At 51.0% G+C, this 22011-nt stretch overlaps 2 protein-coding genes across 2 annotated transcripts in view; one reads left to right on the top strand and one right to left on the bottom strand.

Moving 5' to 3' along the window:
- Positions 1–7433, top strand: part of RASAL1 (RAS protein activator like 1) — a 28362-nt gene extending 20929 nt beyond the window's left edge. Inside the window, 8 exon segments of the mRNA XM_053589373.1 lie at positions 2070–2207; positions 2785–2929; positions 4008–4177; positions 4940–5077; positions 5157–5292; positions 6034–6154; positions 6985–7061; positions 7297–7433. Coding sequence (XP_053445348.1) covers positions 2070–2207; positions 2785–2929; positions 4008–4177; positions 4940–5077; positions 5157–5292; positions 6034–6154; positions 6985–7061; positions 7297–7433 — 1062 coding nt within the window.
- Positions 7434–9100: 1667 nt separating this feature from the next.
- DTX1 (deltex E3 ubiquitin ligase 1) overlaps positions 9101–22011 on the bottom strand; it is a 36997-nt gene continuing 24086 nt past the window's right edge. The window contains exons 4-10 of the mRNA XM_053589044.1: positions 13370–13431; positions 12859–13020; positions 12486–12547; positions 11540–11698; positions 11286–11447; positions 11085–11174; positions 9101–10430 (exon numbers count right to left, since the gene is read on the bottom strand). Coding sequence (XP_053445019.1) covers positions 10206–10430; positions 11085–11174; positions 11286–11447; positions 11540–11698; positions 12486–12547; positions 12859–13020; positions 13370–13431 — 922 coding nt within the window. The 3' untranslated portion in view covers positions 9101–10205. The remainder of the gene's footprint in view (positions 10431–11084; positions 11175–11285; positions 11448–11539; positions 11699–12485; positions 12548–12858; positions 13021–13369; positions 13432–22011) is intronic.

The raw sequence follows: 22011 nt of genomic DNA, 5'->3' as shown, positions 1-22011 counted from the left end.
CAGCTATGGTTTTGAAGTTATACTCAAGCCTGGGTTACAAAGCAAGACCCTACGTTTAAAAAATAAATAAATAAATAAATTCACCTAAAAATTAAACAAAAAACATTTGGGCCAATCATTACAGCTTTCTGGTAGGACTGGCCTGTGGGCCACCAGGGTTTTACTGTTTGGCACCCCTGCTTAGGTGGCTGTCATCGTCCCCACAAATGACATCAGGTGAGACTAATCTTATGCAGCGCTGATATAACAGAAATGCAGACCTGGGGTTTGCTTTGCAGAAATATCTAAGACCTGCTTAATGTTAGAGTGTAATGGCATAATTCCTAGAGCATGGGTTAAGAGCTTTTGATTTGTACCATCTCTCTCTCCAGTCCCATTTACAGATGGGAAAACTGAAGCCCAGGGAGGTAAAACACCTTGGTCAAGGCTGCGGACTCAAAACCTAGGCCTCCAGACTCCCTGCTGGGGTCTTTCCCCTCCCCTATTCTTCCTGGCAGAGGAGTGAACTCTGGGCCTCCAAACTAGGATGTGGCTTGGTTTATACCCCCCTTGGATGGGCTGTCACCTGGGCTGCTGGCAGAGGTGTTAAGTGGGACACAGCTGTGGCAGGGAGGAGGGAGTAAAGGGGGAGGCTGGCTCTCCAGACAGCCTGGCCCGTGTATGGGGAGCCAGTATTGGTGACACCCAAGTGTCTCCTAGCTCTCATCCCCCAATGTGGGCAAAAAGGAACAGGGACTTTCTAAGGCCCACAAGGGTAGGTGGGGTCAGGGGAACCCAGGGAAGCCCCCTTCTCTGCTGCTATGACACCTGTTCCTCCCACTCAAGAAAGGAGGAAGTTAATGAGCTGCTGTGCAGACTAAAATTACACTGGACTATAGCCAGTGGGGGTGTGGTGGCCTTGGAGGCAGTTTGAGAATCCAGATGGAGTTGGAGACCCTCTCTCTGGGCAGTTTCAGGTACCCAGCTCCTGCAGGGCTCATTGTCAAGGCCGAGATCCCCCAGGAAGTCGGCATAAACCCAGGGGTGGGTATTGTTTCATGTGTGAATACAACCCCTAAATAAACGCAGAGTGCATTCTGCATTTTCAGTCTAAATATAGCCAGGCAAGTGTGAGAGGTGGGTGGGAACTGGTTAGGGGAGAGCAAAATGCACCCACAATGGAAGTGTACCCTCTCCCTGAGTCATCTCTGCTGTGGCTGGGGCAGCCAGCCTTACCTGTAGGTGGGGCAGGTCCCAGAATCACACTGTGGGGCACCATATTCCACAGTTTGTAGAGGGCAGAGGCTGGGGGAGGGGTCACACACTGGACAGATCCTGGAGCATGTTGAATTGGGTTCACTACTGTGCCTTACTTTCCTCATCTGGAAAATGGGAATAATAGTACTTACCCCATTAGGTTGTTTGAGGGTGAAAAGTGATAGTTCAGGCTTAGTTCCTGACATACAGTGAATGTTCCATGGCAGATGGTGTTGAATGGCAGGAGAGTATGGTGAAGAACAGAGTTCAAAACCAGGCTCTGCCACTTATAGGTGTGTGGCCATGGGCAAGTGACCTTCCCCCTGTGGGCCTCAGTTGTCCCCTCTGTAAAATAAATATATAATCCCTCCTAGAGTGAGTATTAAATAAAATGAATGGTTAGAGAATTATCTGTCCTGTTGCTGTTACTACTGTAAGTCATAAATCTGGGTTTGAATCCTGTCTCCTCTACTCACCAGCTAGCTGTGTGACCTTAGACAAGTCATTTGATGTCTCTGAGTTTCTGCTTCCTCACCTATAAAGTGGGAATAATGATGGTATCTCCCTCATAGGGCTGTGCCCTTAGCACAGTTCTTAGCACAGAGAGTCTGAGGACATTTGGCTAAATCTGATTTTGCAGAACTAGTATTGTTACTCCGTTTTCCAGGTGGAAAAACTGAGGCCCAGAGAGGAAAAGCCTCCTTGGCAGGCCAGCATGGCCTCTTGACCCATCTCTCATTCCACTTTTTGCACCACCAATTTCTAGTCCTTGATGCCTCAGTATCCCCAGCTAAGTTTTGCGGGCCCCTTTCACTTGGCACTCCTCCCGGCAGGACGTGAAGTACCTGGCCATAAGTGGCTTTCTCTTCTTGAGATTCTTCGCACCTGCCATCCTCACCCCGAAGTTGTTTGACCTCCGGGACCAGCACGCGGACCCTCAGACCAGCCGTTCACTGCTGCTGCTTGCCAAGGTGCCAGCAGTGGGACCTCCTCATCCTGGGTGCTCTTTGCCAGAAAAAAAAAGTATGGTAGGAACAGAGCTGGGAGGCCAGACCACATAGGTCCAAAGGACATCCAGAGAAACTCATGTGTTAATGGAGTTATACCACCATTAGCATTCTATTCTGAGTGTGAAAGCATTCTTTTGTTCTCCAATTTCCTCTTTGAAATGAAAACCCAACCCTTCCAGGAGGAAAGTGGAAAGCAGGTTAACAGTCATTTACACCTAGTATGAATTAGACCATTCTTTGCAAAACAGCAACAACTTGAGATTCTGATGGGCTCTGAGATGATAGACATGATAGGATTGGGCTGTCCTAGATGGGAGAGAGTCTGGGCTTGGGAAGGAAGAGAATAAGGGCACTGTGGGTGTAGATTCTCAAAGGGGGAGGGAGGAACAGATATTACCCAAGGCAGGGATGGGATGAGTCTTCTTTCATTTAGCACTGATTTAGGAGCCAGGACTATTGAGGTTGTGTTCTGAGTCCACAGAAATTCCTTCCCTCTATAGTGACCTTGGCCTTGGCATCCTTTACTCCTTTGCTCCAGGCTATACAGAGCATTGGAAACCTAGGCCAGCAGCTGGGCCAGGGCAAAGAACTGTGGATGGCCCCCCTGCACCCCTTCCTGCTGCAGAGTATCTCACGTGTGAGAGATTTCCTGGACCGGCTGGTAGACGTGGATGAGAATGAGGGTGAGTTCCTGTGGTCTTGCCACACAACTAGCTTGTCACCCCACTGAAAGCACTCAGGGTCTCCCCCTCCTCCCCAACTGGCTTCTCAGCACTGAGAATGTGGACCTGTGAGTCAGTTAGTCAGTCAACTAACATTTTGTGACACCTAGGTGCAATTGATGACTATCTATAAAGTGCCTATTATGTAAAAGGTGCTGAGGACACAAGTGAATAAGACAGAAGGAAATCTGCTTTCATTGAGGTTTTATCCTAGTGGGGATCACAGGCTGTTAACAAGATGAATAAGTAAATTACACGATGTGTTAGGCTTCTAAATTGTGAAGGAGAAAAACGAAAGGAGGGAAGGGAATGTTAGGGTGGGAATGGCAGGTTGAACTTTTAGATAGGGTGGCCTCACTTGGGTGACATTAGAATAAAGACCTGGAAGGGGACACCCATGATCGCATTAATGTACACAGCTATGATTTAATAATAATAACAAAAAAAAGACCTGGAAGGGGACAGAGAGACAGCCAGGTGGATCCTGGTGCCAGGGGGTGGAGGGGGGGAGAGTGTTCCAGGCAGGCAAGAGCATGTGCAAAGGCTCTGTGGCATGAACAGAAAGGAACCACAAGAAGGCCAGTGAAGAATAGTAAATGTGGAGGGCCAAAGGAGAGGTGGGGGCCTAGATCGTGTGGGGCTTCATAGGCTATGGGGAGAATTTTGGCTTTGACTTGGAGTGAAACAGCCACAGGACGGTTTTAAGCAGAGGAGTTAGGGTTGAGTCCATACCACGATGTGGGGCCCAGGTCATGACATAGTTGGGTTTAAGTCACATAGGAGGAACCTGTCAAAATGTTGAACATCCCTCTCTAACTGGAGAAAACCGCAGGCAGTGATGCCTGCTCTGCTCCTCCCTGCCTTGATGCTACCATTCCCTGTTGAGGGAATGGAGTCTGATGTCACTGTGTTCTTCCCTGGCCTCTAAGGGGAGCAGAGGATCATGCTTATGCACAGAGGCTGTGGGCATGGTGGCATGATAGGTTGAGCCAGGATAGGAAGGGCTCAGAATACTGTCTCCTCTTCTCCCATTTCCTAGAGGCTGCTCCAGCCAGGGGCCTGGTCCCACCCTCAGCGACTGTTCGAGAAGGCTACCTGCTGAAGCGCAAGGAGGAGCCTGCCAGCCTGGCCACACGCTTTGCCTTCAAGAAGCGCTACTTCTGGCTCAGCGGGGAGACCCTCTCCTATTCCAAGGGTCCTGAGTGGCAGGTGCGACTCCAGCTCATGATAAAAGGGTTTCCAGCAGTGGTCTACCTCATTCACTCAGCAAGTGTTTACTGAGTGCCTACTATGTGCCAGGCAATGTTCTTGGTGGTGGGGATACAGCAGTGAACAAGACAGATGAATTGCCCGTTCTCACAGCACTGCATTCACCACTAGCAGAAACTGAGACGCGTACTGCTATCTATCATTCCTGTGTGCACACTGTAGCTAGGAACAGCTAGCACTGGGATGGGTGCCCACACTTACATTTAAAGTTTCTATTTTATCAGCAGAGAGTGGATTCTAGAAGTTAACTCCCTGGATTCCAGTTCTGGGTCCACCAGCTGAGTGACCTTGGAAGGGTCATTTATTTTCTTGTGTCTTGGTTTTTTCATTCATAAATTGGGGAGAATACTAGGTTCAACCTGCGGAGTTTATTGTGGTGATTAAATAAGTTGATATTCTGGAGATGGGATTAACAAAAAAAAGTGTTATCTGTAAAGTGCTTAGAACTTTACAGATAACAAGTACCATGTAAATGGTAGCTATTGCTATTATTAAGAAGGAAACTGAGGCCGAGAGAGTGATAGGGCAGGCAGCAGGACTCACAGAACAGCCGAATTGACCGGCGCACAGAGCACAGGTGCACAAGGTTGAATGTCTCTGCCTCTGGGGACCCACCTGATATGTGTACACACACCCGGAGAGAAGCTGTCCCTTGGTTCCTGGGCCTTCGGGCCACTCCACAGCGAAAATTCTTTACCCTAGATGCGCTCATCCATCCCAGTGTCGCACATCCGCGCTGTGGAGCGTGTGGACGAGGGCGCCTTCCAACTGCCACACGTGATGCAGGTGGTGACGCAGGACGGCACAGGGGCACTGCATACCACCTACCTCCAGTGCAAGGTGAGGCGTTGCAGGGATGCGGGCGGGGGGCATCCCTTGGTTCCCACCCCACCTTCTGATCGCCTCCCACCCCCTACAGAATGTGAACGAACTCAACCAATGGCTGTCAGCCCTGCGTAAGGCCAGCGCTCCCAACCCAGACAAACTGAGTTCCTGCCACCCTGGTGCTTTCCGCAGTGCCAGGTGGACCTGCTGTCTCCAGGCTGACCGCTCGGGTGAGGGGGGAGGGGAGGACTGCAGGCTTGCCCTCCCCACCTGTCAATTAGCATGTGTCCCACCTCTGCCTGGGCTGGCTGTGCAACCTTGGGCAATTAACCTCTCTATGCCTCAATCTTCTCATCTATGAAATGGAGTTGTGAGGATTCAACGAGTTGATGTATGCACACTTGGCACACTGCCTGGCACATAGTGCTCATTAAATGTGAGGTATTGTTAAGTACCTCTACGTGTTTAGTAGTGCGCAGACGTCATGTGCTTGCTGTCATGGAAGATGAGTACAATTATAAAACAATGTTATAAGTAGAAAGATGAGGTTTTTGAGATTCCAGAGCACATCTGGAATCCCTGCCAGCTCTAGGATGGTGGATCCAAGGAGGGCTTCCTGGCGGTGTTTACATGTGACCTGGGTAGTGTAGGGTAGTGTAGGAGTTAAGCAGGGAAATTGGAGACAGAGATGGGGTGAGGAAGAGTGTGGCAGGCAAGCAAACAGCATAAGTAAAGGCCTGCAGGTGAGTCCACGAGGGCTGATGGGTGGGAAAGGCCTGGGTGGTTGGAACCTGGAATATGGAAGGAGGGTCAGAAGAGGTGAGGCCAGGGAGTCCATGGAGCTGGAGTGCAGGCGTGGCTGGAGGAAGTGGGACTGAAGGAAGTAGTAAGTTTGAGGAGAGATTTAAGAAGCAGGGCTGGGAGACTGCCAGGGCAAGGGAGGAGTTACTGATGACGCTGTGTGCCTTCAGCTGCTGGTTGCAGCCGTACACACTCGGCAGTCACCCTGGGGGACTGGAGTGACCCACTGGATCCGGATGCTGAGGCCCAGATGGTGTATCGGCAGCTGCTTCTGGGGCGGGACCAGCTCAGGTGGGTGCCCTCACCCATCCCACTTCATCTCTAGGACCCACTGGGCCGCCCCCCTGCATGGCCTCCCACGTTCATTTACTCATTCTTTCCATGTCCATTGGCAGGGTTTCCTGGGGGCCAGGGTGACAACTGGGACACAGTCAGGGCCTGGGACACACACTCCGGGGGCCCCTAATGCAGAACCAGATCTTTTAATACCTCGAGCCTTAGAGACACAGGCACAATTCACATAGAATCCCACCCTCCTGAGTTTGCTGGATGACCTTAGATATCTCCCTTCTTCTTGGCCTTGGTGACAGAGATTGTCCCAACCCATTACAGAGTAGGTTCTGAAGCTGACCTGCCTGGGTTCAATTCCTGATCTAGCTACTTACTATCTATGTGATCTTGAGCAAGTTGATTTTTCTCTGTACCTTAGTTTCTTCATCTGAAAATGGGGATAATATTTCCTACCTCATGGGGTTGGCCTATAGATCAAATGAGTGCATATTGGCAGACCACTTTGTAGGTGCTTAGCCCCTTAGCGTTTAATAAGTGGTAATGATCATTATGCTGTGTGATCTTAGGCTACTTACTTTACCTCTCTGTGTCTCAGTGATCACCTATATAATGGAGCTAATAGTAATACCTACATTATGTAAATTTGTCATAATGCTTAAATGAATTAAAACATAGGGCTTAAAATAGTGTCTGATACTCTAGGAATGTTTGCTGTGATGATGATTCATGGGAGCCTGTCATTTCTTCTGCAACCTGCAGAGAATCTCTGGGGTAGGGAGCAGGATTGGGAACCAGGAATCACCCTTGCCTTTCTCCTTCTTAACTTCCAGGATGCAGTTGCTGGAGGATTCCAGTGTGAATACAACTCTGGAGGCAGACACAGGGGAGGGCTCCAGTGCCACAGAAGGTCAGGGGTTAAGGAAGTCGCTTTTATTTTCCCTTACAGCTTGCCAAGTATACCCCTGTGTCCTCCAGCCCACCCTTCTGTTTCTATTCCACCACTGGACTGTGGGGGCTCTGGAAGATTTTAGGACTCTCAGGGCACAAGGCATATCTATAGCCTGAGAAAGCTACTGGGTCCAGGTTATGGCAGCCCACCGTGAACTGACTGAGCCCCTGTGGTCCCCTTGTCTCCCTCCTAGTGGTCTGTCCTGATGCTCTGGCCCGGCAGAGAGCAGCAGCTACCCATCTGCTGGAGGTGCTCGCAGACCTGGATCAAGCCCATGAAGAATGCCAGCTATGAGAGCAAGGGAAGGCTACTCCCCACCTCGGGCCCTGAGGAGATGCCAGAGTCAGCTTGGAAGGAGGAGCCAGGAGCCATGGGACCCTCCTCAGTGTGGCTGTCCTGTAGGCTCCTGAGACATGCATAGTCATGTGTGCCCTGAGTCTAGAACTTAGGGAATGGAATTCCTTTTGGCAGGGGCCAGCCTTGTATTGAGTGAATCTCACTACTAGGGTTGAGTCAGACTGAAGTGGATAGGATAAGGAACCTGACTTATTTGCTGAGTTTGGGGTTTCTGCTTCACCAGACTAGCCTCTACTTGTGCTGAGCTGCTGGATACAGCTGTACCTGAATTCCTGATGGCCTCATTGCTCCAGACAGGCACAAAATGGGCTCAGTCTTTTCTGTTTTCATGTCTGCTAATTCCTGTAACCTCAATGATCCTTCTGTATCCTGCCCTTGGCCAACTGTCCCAACCGTAACCTTCCAGAATTAGGTACTCTCAGGAAGAACTGAGTCTACAAGCCCCGTGTGCCAGACTCAGATTCTTGGAGACTGAAAGACCTTGGGTCAAGCTCTATGTGCTTGGAGCCTCAGTTTACCCTGTATCAAATGAGGCAGGAGTGAGACTAGATGTGTGGTTTTCAAATTGGATTCCATTGAGGCATTCAGGAGCCAGGGAGGGGTTTCTCAGACTGTAGTCCAAAGCCCCCTTCCCCCCGGGGGTGTCTGCTAGAAATGCATATTTCTGGGTTCCATCCAGCCACTGGCTCAGAATCTGACTGAAGGTACGTGGGGGCAGGAATCAGGGTTTTGAATAGGCTCTTTAGTTGATTTGGATGAACATAAGGTTTGAGGACCCTGGACCTGGAAAGTGGGCAATTTTACATATTAGTGTTAGGGTGAAATTTTGTCTGAGTATGACAAGAATATTATTAAATGTTTGAAAACATTCGACTGGCAGAACTGGTTTCCAGTTTTGTGTGACTAGAGTGTGGGACAAAAACAAGCCTACCTGGGAGGGGATCCGGTGGACCCAGAAAGACATGGCGCTAGCCCGAGAATGGCCAGCAGGGGTCGCCCCGAGCCGCAGCATCCACCGCCGCAGCAGGGGCATCCTGGCGTGTGGCAGAGGCTCAGATTTGAGGCGAGAGAATCCTGAGGTCTGTCCCTGTCTTCCCCTAGACAGAACCTGCTCCTCTTCCCCCAGGGCAGGGGCTGGAACTTTGAGATCCCGATGAGCCAATCACAGTGTCTCCCAGCTCATCCATATTTTCCTGGAGGCTTCTGGCTGTCCACCCAAGTGCCTTGTTTCTTGTAAGTGTGCCAGAGAGCAAATGTGTGTATTGCCTTGTGCTCTTGTGAAAGAGAAGGACACTTTCACTCCTGCATTCTTTTTTTTTTTTTTTTTGGGCCGGGGCTGGGTTTGAACCCACCACCTCCGGCATATGGGACTGGCGCCCTACTCCTTGAGCCACAGGCGCCGCCCCACTCCTGCATTCTTGAAGATTAGGATAAGGAGGGTCTGCCTCTGCCCCAACTACACCCCAATTTTTTGCCCCAGGACAAGAGAATTATGGGGACCCTCTCCTCCTTCTGCTGCCGGAGGAAATGGCCCTGAGGTTGCCATTCTCTTGCAAGCCACCACTCCGGAATGGGGCAGACTGAAGGCCCCCAAGAACAGAGCCCCCCACCTCCCTCTTGGCAGGAAACAACTGGGCCAGGAGGAGAAAGACCATTTATTTCTCCACCCACAGTGGGACTGGTAGGTTTTCAAAAGAGCAATCGCTGGCATCCCTTTAAATCTTGGCTGACTTCCACCATGGCAGCCAATCAACAGAGGCGGAGCTGGTGAGTTGCCTGGGCAACAGGCCCCTGGTTGGCCGGAGACTATTAGCCACCCCACTGCCCACTCCCAAGGAAAGGGAAATTGACTCTTTGTTGTCCCCTTTGCCTTTTGAACATACTGGCCTAGAACTAGGCCTCCTCCTCTCATTCCTGAAGCCAGAATCTCCAGCCTTTGGATTTCAAAGTTGGGAGCGATTTGGTGGCAAGGATGGGGCAAGGAGGAAAGGGAGCAGTGCCTTTATCTGGGACAGACATAAGGCCTGCAGGTGGGAGAGAAGAGAAGGAGGTCAGACGGGTTCCAGGAGGATGAAGAGACACAGCACAAAATAAGACCCTTCTAGCCCCCGTGTGCCCTGGCCATTCTTTTGTAGAACCACTCAGTAATCTGGAGGCTTCTACCCCATAGGCCTACAATTTGCCCAATCACTGGGTGGCAGAGATGGATGATGGCATGTGGTGGGTGAGGCATGGGGGTAGACTGAGCTGCCCATGTCCCTCTTCCCCACCAGGAGCCCTGGTAGGACCCTAAAGGCTAGACCTGAGTCCTCCTGTTTGCAGACAAGCCTGTACAGATGAGAGAGACACAGGTGCGGGTCCACATGGGGTATCATGGGGGTCTTTCTGTTTCTTCTCCCCGAGCTTGGGGACAAGTAGAGGCACGTGGGTGTGTGTGCATGAGTTCAACAGGACACATGTGTTTGTGTGTGCAGGGGTGGGTCTCTGTCTTTTTGGTAGGGAGGTCGCTGTGGTTTCCAGTACTCTCTCTGTGGCCCTCTTAGGGAGCTGCGGGTTGGAGCTGGCTTACTGACATGACATCTTCCATCATCCCAACTACCACCAGACAAATCCCCTGAACATCTCTGGCTGGCTCCTTCCTCAGGCTCCTTCCCAGCCCTGAACTTGGGCCACCAGGACATGCCTGGCAGAAGGTGTATGCCGGACCAGGGGCAAAGCAGGAGGGAAGGTGGGTAGCCTCGGGGCTCAGGCCTTGGCAGCAGCCTCAGATACACCCTGGGCTGTGAGCTCTGCCAGCACGTTGTCTAGGTAGCTAGCATCTGGGTAGCCATGGCCCGTGAGGTTGGATCCAAACTCGGTCTTGTGGTGGATTTCATTCCATACCACGGTGTCCGACTCGCCTGTGGTGTTGGAGGTGCCAATGGTGAAGATGAGTCTTCTCTCCCAGGCTGTTATGAGCAGCCGCAGCACCTGGGTAGAGGAGGACGGGGTCAGTCTGAGGAATGGAGGTTATAGGGACACCCCACTTCCCCACCCCATCGCCACTCCTGTGCCCGGAGCCAGGCAGCAGTGGCTTCCCACCCTCTCCTGTCACACTATGACTCTATTTAACAGTTACTGTGCACTGCTTGGCTATTTTCTTCCCATTCATTTTTCCCAGACTGGCTCTCCTTATCCCCAGCTCCACCAGTAAAAGTTCTTTCCATGTTAAAAGTGTCTCAAACTGGCGCTGTATTTGGTTTGGACCCCACATTGTATTAAGCAACCTCTTGCAAATGAGTTGTCAAGATTCAAAAGCCTGAAGATTTTACATGAAAATCTGAATTTCTGGCTTTTCTTGAAAAGCAAAAAGTAAAATCAGATAACCCATAGTTAGTCCCTGTGTGACTATGGGCAAGTAACTTGCCCTCTCTGAAGCTTTGTTTCTTTATCTGTAAAATGGGGTCAGGATCTTGACCTGAGCAGGATGGTAGATGCGATGAGGTATATGAAGCAGGTGGTTATCATCATGGCTGTTTGGGTGCTGGTGTGGGAATGGGGATAATGGAACCAGGGGCCCAGGCTGACAGTGGCTGGGGCCTCTGGCTGGGTCCATCCCCAAAGCTGTCAGGGCCAGGCACCCACCTTCCTGCCCTTCTCATTGTTGGGCAGATAGCAGTGACGCGGGAAACCTCTTGCAGTGAACTTCTTCCCTGGGTTGGGGTGCTCAGGGCCCTGTTGAGGGGGGGACAATGGGAGCTTAAACCATGAACAGTTGGGGGGATTCTGGAGGAGTCAGAGAGGAAGAGTTTGGGTCAGGGATGAGGGGGCGGCAGGGAGGCTCACCTGGATGCCTGTGGGGATATCATAGACAATGCGGATGGTCTGGGTGTCGGCGAAGCCGGGCAGAGAGTGGGGGATGAGGTGAAACTCCATCTTCCCAGGTGGCTGCGTCCCTGTCTTCTCCCCATAGATGGCCTTGCAGGTGGGGCACTGCAGGCTGCCATCCTGGGGCAAGGGGGGCTGCCTATGAGTTCCCAGGCAACCTGACCCCACCTGGCCTCCTGCCCACTCCCCACCCGTAGTCCTGGCCAACTCACCTTGTTGCCATTGGAGTACATGGCCACGAGGCACAGCAGGTGGTACATGTGGCCACAGCGGCCCAGGCGGCCGACAAGTTCAGGCCTCACACCTTTGTGCCGAAGCACGCCCTCATAGCCGGATGCTGTGACCAGCCGCTCCATGCAAATGGTGCAGTCCTGTGGGGGTGGGTCCGGAGGGGAGACCGAGGATTGAGGGAGGCAGGGTACTTCCTGGGTCAGCACTGCCCCTTGGCCACCATGGGCTGCAGACCACCCTCCTCTCTGGCCCCCATTTGGCAAAGGGAGAGAGGACACCCCCTCCCATATATTGGATTTGGACTATCACAGAGGAAGAGATGCCTCCTTCACTCCCACACCTCCTCCAGATGGACTAAAGGCTTAACCATCAAAAGGCAACTAAAAATCAATGAGTGGAAAAGATGGTGAAAATATGACGTAGTAACTCAATCATCAAAAGACTGATAGGCCAGGCAAGGTGGCTCACAGCTGTAATCCTAGTACGCTGCGAGTCTGAGGTGGGTGGATTGCCTGAGCTCAGGAGTTTGAGATCAGCCTGAGCAAAAGACAGACCCCATCTCTACTAAATATAGAAAAACAAGCCAGGTGTTGTGGTGGGCGCCTGTAGGCCCAGCTACTTGGGAGGCTGAGGCAAGAGGAGTGCTTGAGCTCAAGAGTTTGAGGTTGCTGTGAACTAGGACACCATTAGTACTCTACCCAGGGTGAGTGAGATGCTATCTCAAAAAAAATTGATAAATATGATTCTATACACTTAAGCATTTCTATTCGTCAAAAGACCTTGTAAAGAAAGTGGAATGGCAAATAACAAACTGGAAGAAATAAGAGATCTGGATCGTGCTGAACCCAGGAGGAGGGGTGAGGGCTCCCACTCTGGAGGAGAAGCTCCTGCCCTCTGCTCAGGCCCACACTCTCCCCTCGAGCTCACCTCATCAGGTGGGTTTTTCACCTTCTGCATGTATCTTCTAACCACATCCTCTGGGTTCTTACCTGCAGGGACACAGTGGGATGGGTTTGAAGGCACCCACAGCCTACTCCTGAGGGCTTGGCTTAGGACAGGGTCAGGGGTCGGGCCACTGGGGTCAGGGTTGTTGGGGTTGGCTGGAGTCAGGTGTCAGAGGTTGCTGGAGGTTAAATGTCATAGTTCAATAAAGGATAGGGTAGGGGAAGGGGAGATGAGATCAGGAGATGGCGGTGAGGTCCCAAGTCGTAAAAACAAACTGGAGTCTAGAGGTCAGAGCAATGTGGTCAAAGCTCAGTGGCGTTCAGTCCAGGGTCAGGGTGGGGCATGGAAGGCGTACTCTTTTTGAGGTGCTTCTTCTTAGTCTTGCGGCACACACCGGGCACGCCGGGCACGGGCTTGACGTCGCTCTTGCTCACGGGCGGCGGGTGCAGGATGGGTTTGGGGGCCCGCGTCAGGCACACGGGCAGCCCAGCCGCGCACAGTAGGATCCCTGTCATGCCTGGGGAGTGCAGGGGGCAGTTAGGGGAGGGGTGCCATCAGGCCTCACCTCCTGCCCTTCCCCCCAATCTGTTAAAGGGAATGTAAGGGCCGGATGCCATCTCCAAACTATGACCACCTGATCATCCTGGCGTCCCAGATCGGTGGCTGGGTAGGGTGCACACCCAGGTTGAAGCCAAGCAGAGCGCCAGCTGTAGGCCCCGCCCACCCCGTGGCCTGGGCCCAATGGTAGGGGCGTTCCCTCCGTGCCCCGCCCACCAACCTTATCAAAGGGGCAGGGTCACCAGCTACAGGTGAGGCTGCCTGTTGGTGGGCCCCGCCCTTCTTTCCCATCCTGAGCTGGACCTCACCTGCCAGGGCCGGGTGGACCGGCCCAGTACCATTCAGGTTCTTCACCGGGAGCGCGGGGACCCTGCGGGGTAAAGAGAATAGGCTGCTACTGGACTCCAGCCCCTGACACCACAGCAGATGACTCTGGTTTGCCCTCTGTCTCTGGTTCCTGGTCACACCCTAACCTCTTTGTGCCCGCCTCTGTCATCTAAAATGATAACCAGGCAGCATGTGACACACCTTTTGGGGGCAAGATACAATTGTAAGAGGGACTTTCCTAACAAATGCAATCAGGGTAACCTGGTTTCTGGTACCCTCAGTGAATCCCCAACAATTAAAAAAAAAAAAAAAGATAACCAGGAAATTCCTTTCCTATTCTGACATCCTTTTAGAAGATGAGGTGTAGCTAGGTGTAGCTCTGCCTGGGTCTAGTGTGGGCACCTTTAGTCTTAGTGCTGACTCTCGCTTACCCCACAATCGGCCTCCTCCTTAGTGAGAGCATTTTGGCTGTAACAGCTCCCTTTCATTAACCTCTGTGCCTGAAATCCAATTATTAGTGATTTAGCTATTCTAGCATCTCTCAAATTTGTTATACAGAGCACTAATCCCCATAAAACATTTTTGGGGAAAAAAGAAGTTAGGAAGTTAGGAAATACTTCACTGTCTCAGAGATTCACGACATATCTAAGCATATCCAAGGCTCTGATAAGTCCTGCAAAACGTTAGCCAATAACAAATCCAGGTTTTCCAAAGACATTTGACAATGACGATTTTTTTTCCTTCTGGAATAGTTAGTAATGTCAGTACCCATGACTAAAGCATTGTCTTCCCTTCGAATGAGGAGTCCCTGAGAAAAGGTATCCTGGTATCCTGCTTCCCCTCTTCCTCCAGCCCCTCAAAGAGCTCTGGCTTTTGGAGTCTGCCAGGGCTGCTTTCATTATCACAGTTCAACCACTAATCAGCTGAGCAACATGCAGCACATCATCTCACCTCTTGCAAGAGGCTGTAAAATGCCCATGATGCAGTACCTTCCTTTTGTCTTCTGGAGGGTTCCATAGAATTCTACATATTAAGGGCCAAGTGCCTAACAAAAATGCTAAAAGCATTAGGCATCACCATCATCACTATCAGCCTTGTAATCCCAGCTGGATAATTTCACCTCTCTGCACGTTAGCCACTAAGTCCTGGTGTAACTTCTTTCCATGTTAGACAGGAAACCATGAAAGTGTTGCAGTGATGTGTTCCTGCCTGAGTCCTCATGACTGGAGCATTTGTTTACACCCAGGATCTGGTGTCTTGCTGTTGATGGGCGTGGAATTCTGCCTGGGTAAGTTTTGTGGAACAGAAGGAATGTTCTGAGATCCAGGGGGGAGCCAGAAGGGCTCAGGCAATGTGTCCAGGGGGTGCAGGAAGGGTTGGGAGCAGAGACAGCTGAAGAAGGAGCTACTCATGTCTGGACATATCCAGTGCAGCCTGGTCACCTGGCCCCTCATGCACAGTTGGCTCAGGGGAACTGTCTGGGGACCATCTTCAAGGACATGGTCCCAAGGCAGGTTGGGGCAGTGCCACCATGGGGAACAAGCCACATACACAAATACACAGATACAGACACACACAGGTACATGGAGAAGAACATACGAACATATACATCTCCAGAACACACTATCCACATGTACATACGCAGAATCCCACGATACACAAGCCCCAGGGAACACACATGGGCACACACATGCCAGGACACCCCCCTTCATACATATACAGCCCCAGACACACATGTACTTAGGAAGCACACCACACACGCCAGGGGATGTATACCCTGCACACATATGCACAGATACACACAGACACACTCTAGGGAAGATGCTTTCCCTGAACATATACAGATTCAGATACACACACACACAAAAACATATACTGCAGGGAACACTTCCCCATGCCTACCAACACAGAGACCCACACTCATTTGGGGAACACACAGATCCACACAGGTACACTGTGAGGACACTTAGTTGGACAAGAGAAGCATGCTCGCACACACTGGGTCTACCCAGCCGCACGGAGCTGGGAAGGCAGACAGCGAAGACTGGGGAGTGTGCGCTCAGCTCTCATTAGTGCTTAGCGCTCTTCAGTGTGCAAAGGGACCTGCCATCCATACACGGGAAAGCACGGACGTCCTCATCCACATAGCACGTGGGGACCACTTGTACACACTGACTCACCTCACACATGGGAACCCAGGAGGACATGCTGACTCACATTGCCTGCAGGGACACACAGACACGCTAATCCACATTGCACAGGGGGAATCACTCAGACACACCAATTCATCACACATGGGAACACAAGAGCACTGACTCACACTGGGCACAAGGTTACATGCGCACAGGCTCTGACCCACACTCCCTGACGCACAGACGCTCTGTATGCACACACACAGCTGCATGATAGCATGCACACACACATACATGCACAGCACATGCCCCTCATTCTTTGGCTGCTCGGTTACACAGGCTGGCACTGGGTGAGCAGGGCACTCATCCCACACCCCTCAGAGGGCTGTGGAGGGGTCTGGAGCAGACACAGCAGGCAAACCCTTTTAGGAGGTGCTGGGGTCACTTGGGGTCACTGAACTGAGCTCCTGAGGGAGGCAAAATGGGGGGACAGGTACCCTAGGTCCCACAGGTACCCTGGGTCCCCCAACACCCCAAAAGCTGAGGTTGGGATGAAAGTGCTGTGCCTCAGTTTACCCATGTGTAATGGAAATAGAGTCTCATGAGGGTTAAATGAGTTAAAACATGCAAACGTGGCTCAGTGCCTGTAGCGCAAGCGGCTAGGGTGCCAGCCACATACACCAGAGCTGGTGGGTTTGAATCCAGCTTGTGCCTGCCAAACAACAATGACAACTATAACCAAAAAATAGCCTGGTGTTGTGGCGGGTGCCTGTTATCCCAGCTACTTGGGAGGCTGAGGCAAGAGGATCTCTTAAGCCCAAGAGTTTGTGGTTTCTGTGAGCTGTGACGTCATGGCACTCTACCCAGGGTGACAGCTTGAGACTCTGTCTCAAGAAAAAAAAAAAAAACATGCAAAGCTCATGGTCTGGTGCAGTGTGACAGTGGAGGCTGCTTTGGCAATCTGCTGGGACCCAAGAGATACAGGCACTGAATATTTATCTGAGTTTTCTAAGGGCCTGCCACACTTCTCCAAAACCTTCTAGGAGGGAAGTGAGTATCACCGCTCTAACTTCATCCCTCCCATCTTTGACAGGAAAGCATAAAGGCATTTCCTGCCTCAGGCTTCTTTTCTTCCCTGCCTGGTCCTTCAAACACCTCCAATGCAGGCACACAAGTTAAGTATAGGTCTCCCCAACCCCTCTTCCTTTCTTTCCATCTCATGAGAAGAAAACATCCCTCCTTCTCTCTAAGGCTACCTATAAAATGGGTGGAAAGAAAAATATTTAACATGCACACCACCGTCTTGTTGCCTAACCTGTGGCCAACATCACTAATCCATCCCAGCCCTCTCTCAAGCCAAGTAGCTCTCCAGGCAGTATCTATCAATCAGTAAAAGCAGTTTGTTACTGCACATCTATACATTGCCCAAGGTCCAGCTGATGACCCTGGCCTTGCTGAACCTTTGGTCTGAGAGTCAGACATGGGGTATCCAACTGATTTAGATCTAAGCTGCCCTAAATTTCTGGAACTCCTTAAAAACCACAGAGCCCCGAGTTACCAAAGTCAGTCTTGCTCTTGGGAAGAAGGTTCTGAGTGTGGTGTCGTGATGAGGCTTTGTTTTATTTACCTTGTGGTAGCCTCCAGCCTCTCTCAATTTGTGGGCCTCCTGCGAGAACACCGGGTAGCAGAGTTCCCATGACGCCCAAGCGTGGGAGCCGCCCAGCCCCCTTTTGATGTGGGACATGCTGTTTCCTCCGAGTCAGTGAGAACATCCTTCTGCTTGGACAAGTGACTGCTGCCCGCAGGCCTCCCGGAAGAGGGGAGGACTGGCCATCCTCTGCTCTACCTTCTTGAGGCCCAGCCTGGCAGAGAACCTGAGGAACCCCTCAAGTCCCCCTAAAATCTATTCTGACCAGGAGGTGGGCCTGGGCCCTGATGCCATGCTGGTTTCTGCTGCCCTTTCCAGCCTTGTATCAGATCAAGTCTGTCCTCTGCTCTCCATGCCCCTGTGGCTCCCCTCTTGCTCATCTGACCTCCTGACCTGGTCCTGCCTTCTGAGCCTCACTTTCTATGTATTCATCTCTTGCCATGGTCTTTCCATGGCTCCTCAGCATGCCAGGCACATTCCCACTCCAGGGCTTTTGCACATGCTGACCCCTGATATCCTCATGCTCCCTCCTTCAGGCCCCTGCATTGTCCTTACCTTAATATTTTCATAGCACCAATCATGACGGGATGTTATATACAAAGTCTTTAGGCATACCAGGCCCTGCGTGTTCTGGCCCATCCCTGCCTCTGAGACCTTACCTCGCATTCCTTCATCCCCCACTCCAGACAGATATACTAGCTGCTTCTCTAACACATGAGCATGGTCCTTTTTTTTTTGCAGTTTTTGGCCAGGACTGGGATTGAACCCGCCACCTCTGGCATATGGGGCCAGCGCCCTACTCCTTTGAGCCACAGGTGCTGCCCTAATGAGCATGATCCTTTAACAGTCTTTGTACCTGCTGTGTCCCCACCTGGAAGGCCTTATCCCCAGATCCTGAATGGCTGTCTCACTCACATCCTGCTGAAATGTCACCTCACTAGAGAGACCTTCCTGACCACTTGACTCCACCATTAGTATCCAGCACACAACAGATGTTCAATAAACACTTGTTGCATGAAAGAAGGAAGGAATGGATTTTGTGGGCATGTTCTGAGTGGCTGACTCATGGGCACGTGCTGGGGGCACATTCTCCCCATGCGTTCTCTGCACACATTTGAAGTGAGCCTTGAAGCAGGTGTCCGAGGGAAACTTCCTCTGCAGCTCCTAGTACCTAGAGGAACATGTCTTTGCACTGCCTTGCTTTCTAGTTGTGTAGTTCCTTTCCTATGTCTTCCACAGAGTAGTGACTTGCTGGTTAGTGCTGGAACCAGGATGAGTGCTCAGAATGTGATGGCAACGCTACATGAAAATCAAGCTATGCCACCATAGCTTAGAGGCAGAGGCAGGAAGCCCTGCTAGAAAAAAAATCTCCCCGGGATTAGTCTGGGAAAGAGGGATGGGGTTGTTTGGCCCTCTTTCTCACCGAACAAGAGCAAAGGCATCACACCTGCACTGGCTGCAAGGCAATGTGCCCAGGCAGGATGAAATGATGCAGGCAGATTTTCCTGCTTGCTGTTCCGGACACTGTTCCATGCCCTCTTTGGTCTGGGTGCCTTCCCCTGCCTGCCCATACTGCTTATCCCTGAGTGACATCTGCCCTTTGATGGGAGGCTCAAAGAGCACCGTCTCCATGAGGCCTTTTCTGATCTACCGCAAGAGAATTCACATCCAGTCCTTCCTTTATCACCAAGGGACTATGTTTGTCTTTTTATGTGAACACGAGCATTTTATGCCTTGCTTTCTAGTTGTGTAATTCCTTCCCTGTGAGCTTCTGGAAATGTGTCTGACCCAGCCCCATAACTCTAAGATTGGTGTGAAATGAATTCTCAGTAAATAGTGAATGGAGGAGTTAAACCAAATAAGAAACGGGTCTACTAGCTCTGTGGTCTCTTCAGAGGGAGGCCTACTGTCCTTAGAAACAGTGGTTCTAATTTCAAATGTCAATCCCCTATCCTAGACAAGGATAGAGCAGGGATGTCAAATAGATGACATGCATATCCACACTGCTGATCTCACATCCAGGGCAGGCATCACCAATCAATCACAGCACCCCTTACCACTAAGCCAAGATGCAAATTCAGAATCCTCCTCAATATAGTGCTCCAAGAAGTCACTGCCATTGGTGCAGAGATGACAACTATTTGAGAGATGAAATCTATTTGTCATTTACTTTGCAGATGATGGGACTGAAGCCCAGAGGGGAAATGACTTCAGTAAGGTCACCCAGCTGGTTAGTGGTGCAGCTGGGGCCTGGGTTTTCTGAGTCAGAGGCCAGAGCTTACCTTGCAGGCTGGTCTCTGTGCTTTAGGCGTGAGCTGAAGCCTTTGAACTGGACCCAGGAGCTGCCTCTGTCCTGGGCATGCTGGATCAGAGTTTTATGAGGAGGTCCATTTGCCTGCTCTAGTCATCTCTCTCTGGCTATTACAGAGAGGGGTTCAGGGCCCCAGAAAAGAAGGAGGCCACTCTGATATCCCTCTAGGGCAGCTGACTTTCCATCCTTCCACCTAAGTCTGGTCCACGTTCCTTTCCTCTGGCCTTCAGCAGGGCCCAGAATTGTCACATTCTCTGATGATGGTTTCCAGAGCTTCAGACACCCTCAGGATACCAGGCCCTCACCAGCAGCTCCTTGGGGAGCCCTGGGAGGCTCACGGCTAAGTCATTTGAGTCCAAGTGGGTGAGGAAAGGGCAGAAGTGAAACTGTCATGTCACGGACAGAAGGAAGTTGATGAATGCTTTGGGGACCCTCATACTCTGAGGTCCCTGCCAGGGCCTAGGTCTGATCCTATGGCCTTCCTTCTACCTTGTAGCTGAATCTCTGTCCCCTCTGGTCCTGGAGAACCCATGCTGGGGCCAAGTTCCTACCCTAACCCCTCTGCAGGGTCTTAAAAGATAAAGCAAGCCCAGGAAGACTGGGTGTCCCTGGGATCACCCAGGCACGCTGTCTGAGCTTTTATGGGCCTCAGTTTCCCCTCTGTAAGATGAGACCCCCCCTTACCCCTGCCCCCATTCACCTTCTAGGGATTAAAGAGTAAAAACATCCCCTAGAGGGACATTGTGATGTGCTTGGCATTTGGGGTTCAGATTTATCTAGAGGCCTGGAGGCTTGAGGTCACTCCCTTCCACCTTCATGGTCCCCCAGCCAGCCTGTTGCTCTGTCTGTTGGGGGCCTAGGTAGGGGAGGGGAAGGCAGGGCTGGCTGTTCCCACGGCCTGGGGCAGACACGTGCACATAGGAGTGTGTGATTTGGCCTCCCAGGGAGCAGGGCAGGAAGTGCTTCAGGTGGGGGCTGGGGTGGGGGGAGTGTTTGGTTTGACCTTGTGGCAGGCAGAGTTTCAGCCTCCACCTCCACCACACACCAGCAGGGCAGGAAAAGGGGGGAGGGTGGCAGGCCAGAGGCCTGGGGGTCCATGACTTTTCACAGAGTACCTTGCAGTTCTTTAACATTTTCAAACCATTTAAATGTACTGTGCAGTACATTTAAATAAAGTGGGGGTTCTTTTAAATAAAAACATGAAATCACTGCAAGAAATGAAAAAAAAAAAAAAAGAAAAAGGAAGGAAAACACCAAAGCACACCCACCACAACAAAGTCCATCTCCCCTCTGTCTCCTGCTTCAGCCCTGACTGTGATCTATTCTCAACATTCAGAGTTAGCTTGTTAAAGTCACACCAGTCTCCCTTTAGCTTAAGGCTCTGAAGGCCTGGATCTCATGCAGAGTCAAAGCCAAGGTCCTTACCACAATCTGCCAGGCCCTATGTGACAGACTCCCTTTCCTCTCTGATTTCCTCTCCCACCACCCATGTACATAGCCTTCTCAGACACACCAGGACTGCCCCTGCCTCAGGACCTTTGCACAAGCCGCCCCTGATGTCTGGAATGCTCTTCCCTTCTTTGTTCTCTGGGTGGTTTGTTTCTTAACCTCCCTCATTCTCTGCTCAAATGTCATTTCCCCAGTGAGACCTTTCTTAACCTCTTTATTTAAAATGACATCCTTCATATCACTTCCTACACCCTTCCCTTCTTTATTTTTCCTCTGTAGCAGTTACTATTTTCCACCATATTCTAGAATTGTCTTATTTTGCTTATTGTTTATCTCCTACCAGGAATGTGAGCTCCAAGAGAGCAGAGATCATCTGTTTTAGTTCACTGCTGTGTCCCCAGAGCGCCCAACAGGGCCTGGCACACAGCAGTTCTTAATAAATATGGATTAATTAATTAAAACCCAGACAAACATATGCCATGAAGAAAGTAAAAAGAAACTCCAAACGAAGGAAATGATGACGGTCAAAGGGTTAACACCCTTAATGCAGGGAGTGCACTTGCAAATCAATAAGGAAGGAATAAACAGCACAGAGAAGGATAAGCCAGGGAAATAAACAAGTAATTTGGCCAAAGAAGACAACACTCATGGTTAGTAAGCAGGAAAAATGTTTAGGCTCAACTCAAGGCATGAAAACTTAAATGACACATTTTTAGCAACAATCAGGTTGGCAGTGCTGTGCAACTCTGATAGAGACGGGGGCGGGGGGACGGGGATGGATTTAACATGGCCCTGTTGCCAGTTCCATTTCACAGGTACGAAAACTGAAGACCAGAGAGAGCTCAGCTGGAGTCACACAGGAATCAGAGTGAGGTTTTTGGACCATGATCCAAAACAGCCTGGGCGGGCTGGGGGTGGGGCACCCCTCAAACCCCGGCCAACCTGGGATTCTGAATTGAAATCCTAATTTCGTGATCTTGAGCAAGCATCTTAGCCTTTAGAGCCTCAGTATCTTCAGGGGGATAAAAGGACCTGCCACCTTGAGTTGCTGTGAAAAAAAATTTTTTTTTTAAATTTTTTTAA

This window comes from Nycticebus coucang, chromosome 4 (genome assembly GCF_027406575.1).
Source record: "Nycticebus coucang isolate mNycCou1 chromosome 4, mNycCou1.pri, whole genome shotgun sequence".
Classification (NCBI taxonomy): Eukaryota; Metazoa; Chordata; class Mammalia; order Primates; family Lorisidae; genus Nycticebus; species Nycticebus coucang.
The sequence above is the reverse complement of the archived record's forward strand: the minus strand, read 5'-3'. Positions and strand labels throughout refer to the sequence as shown.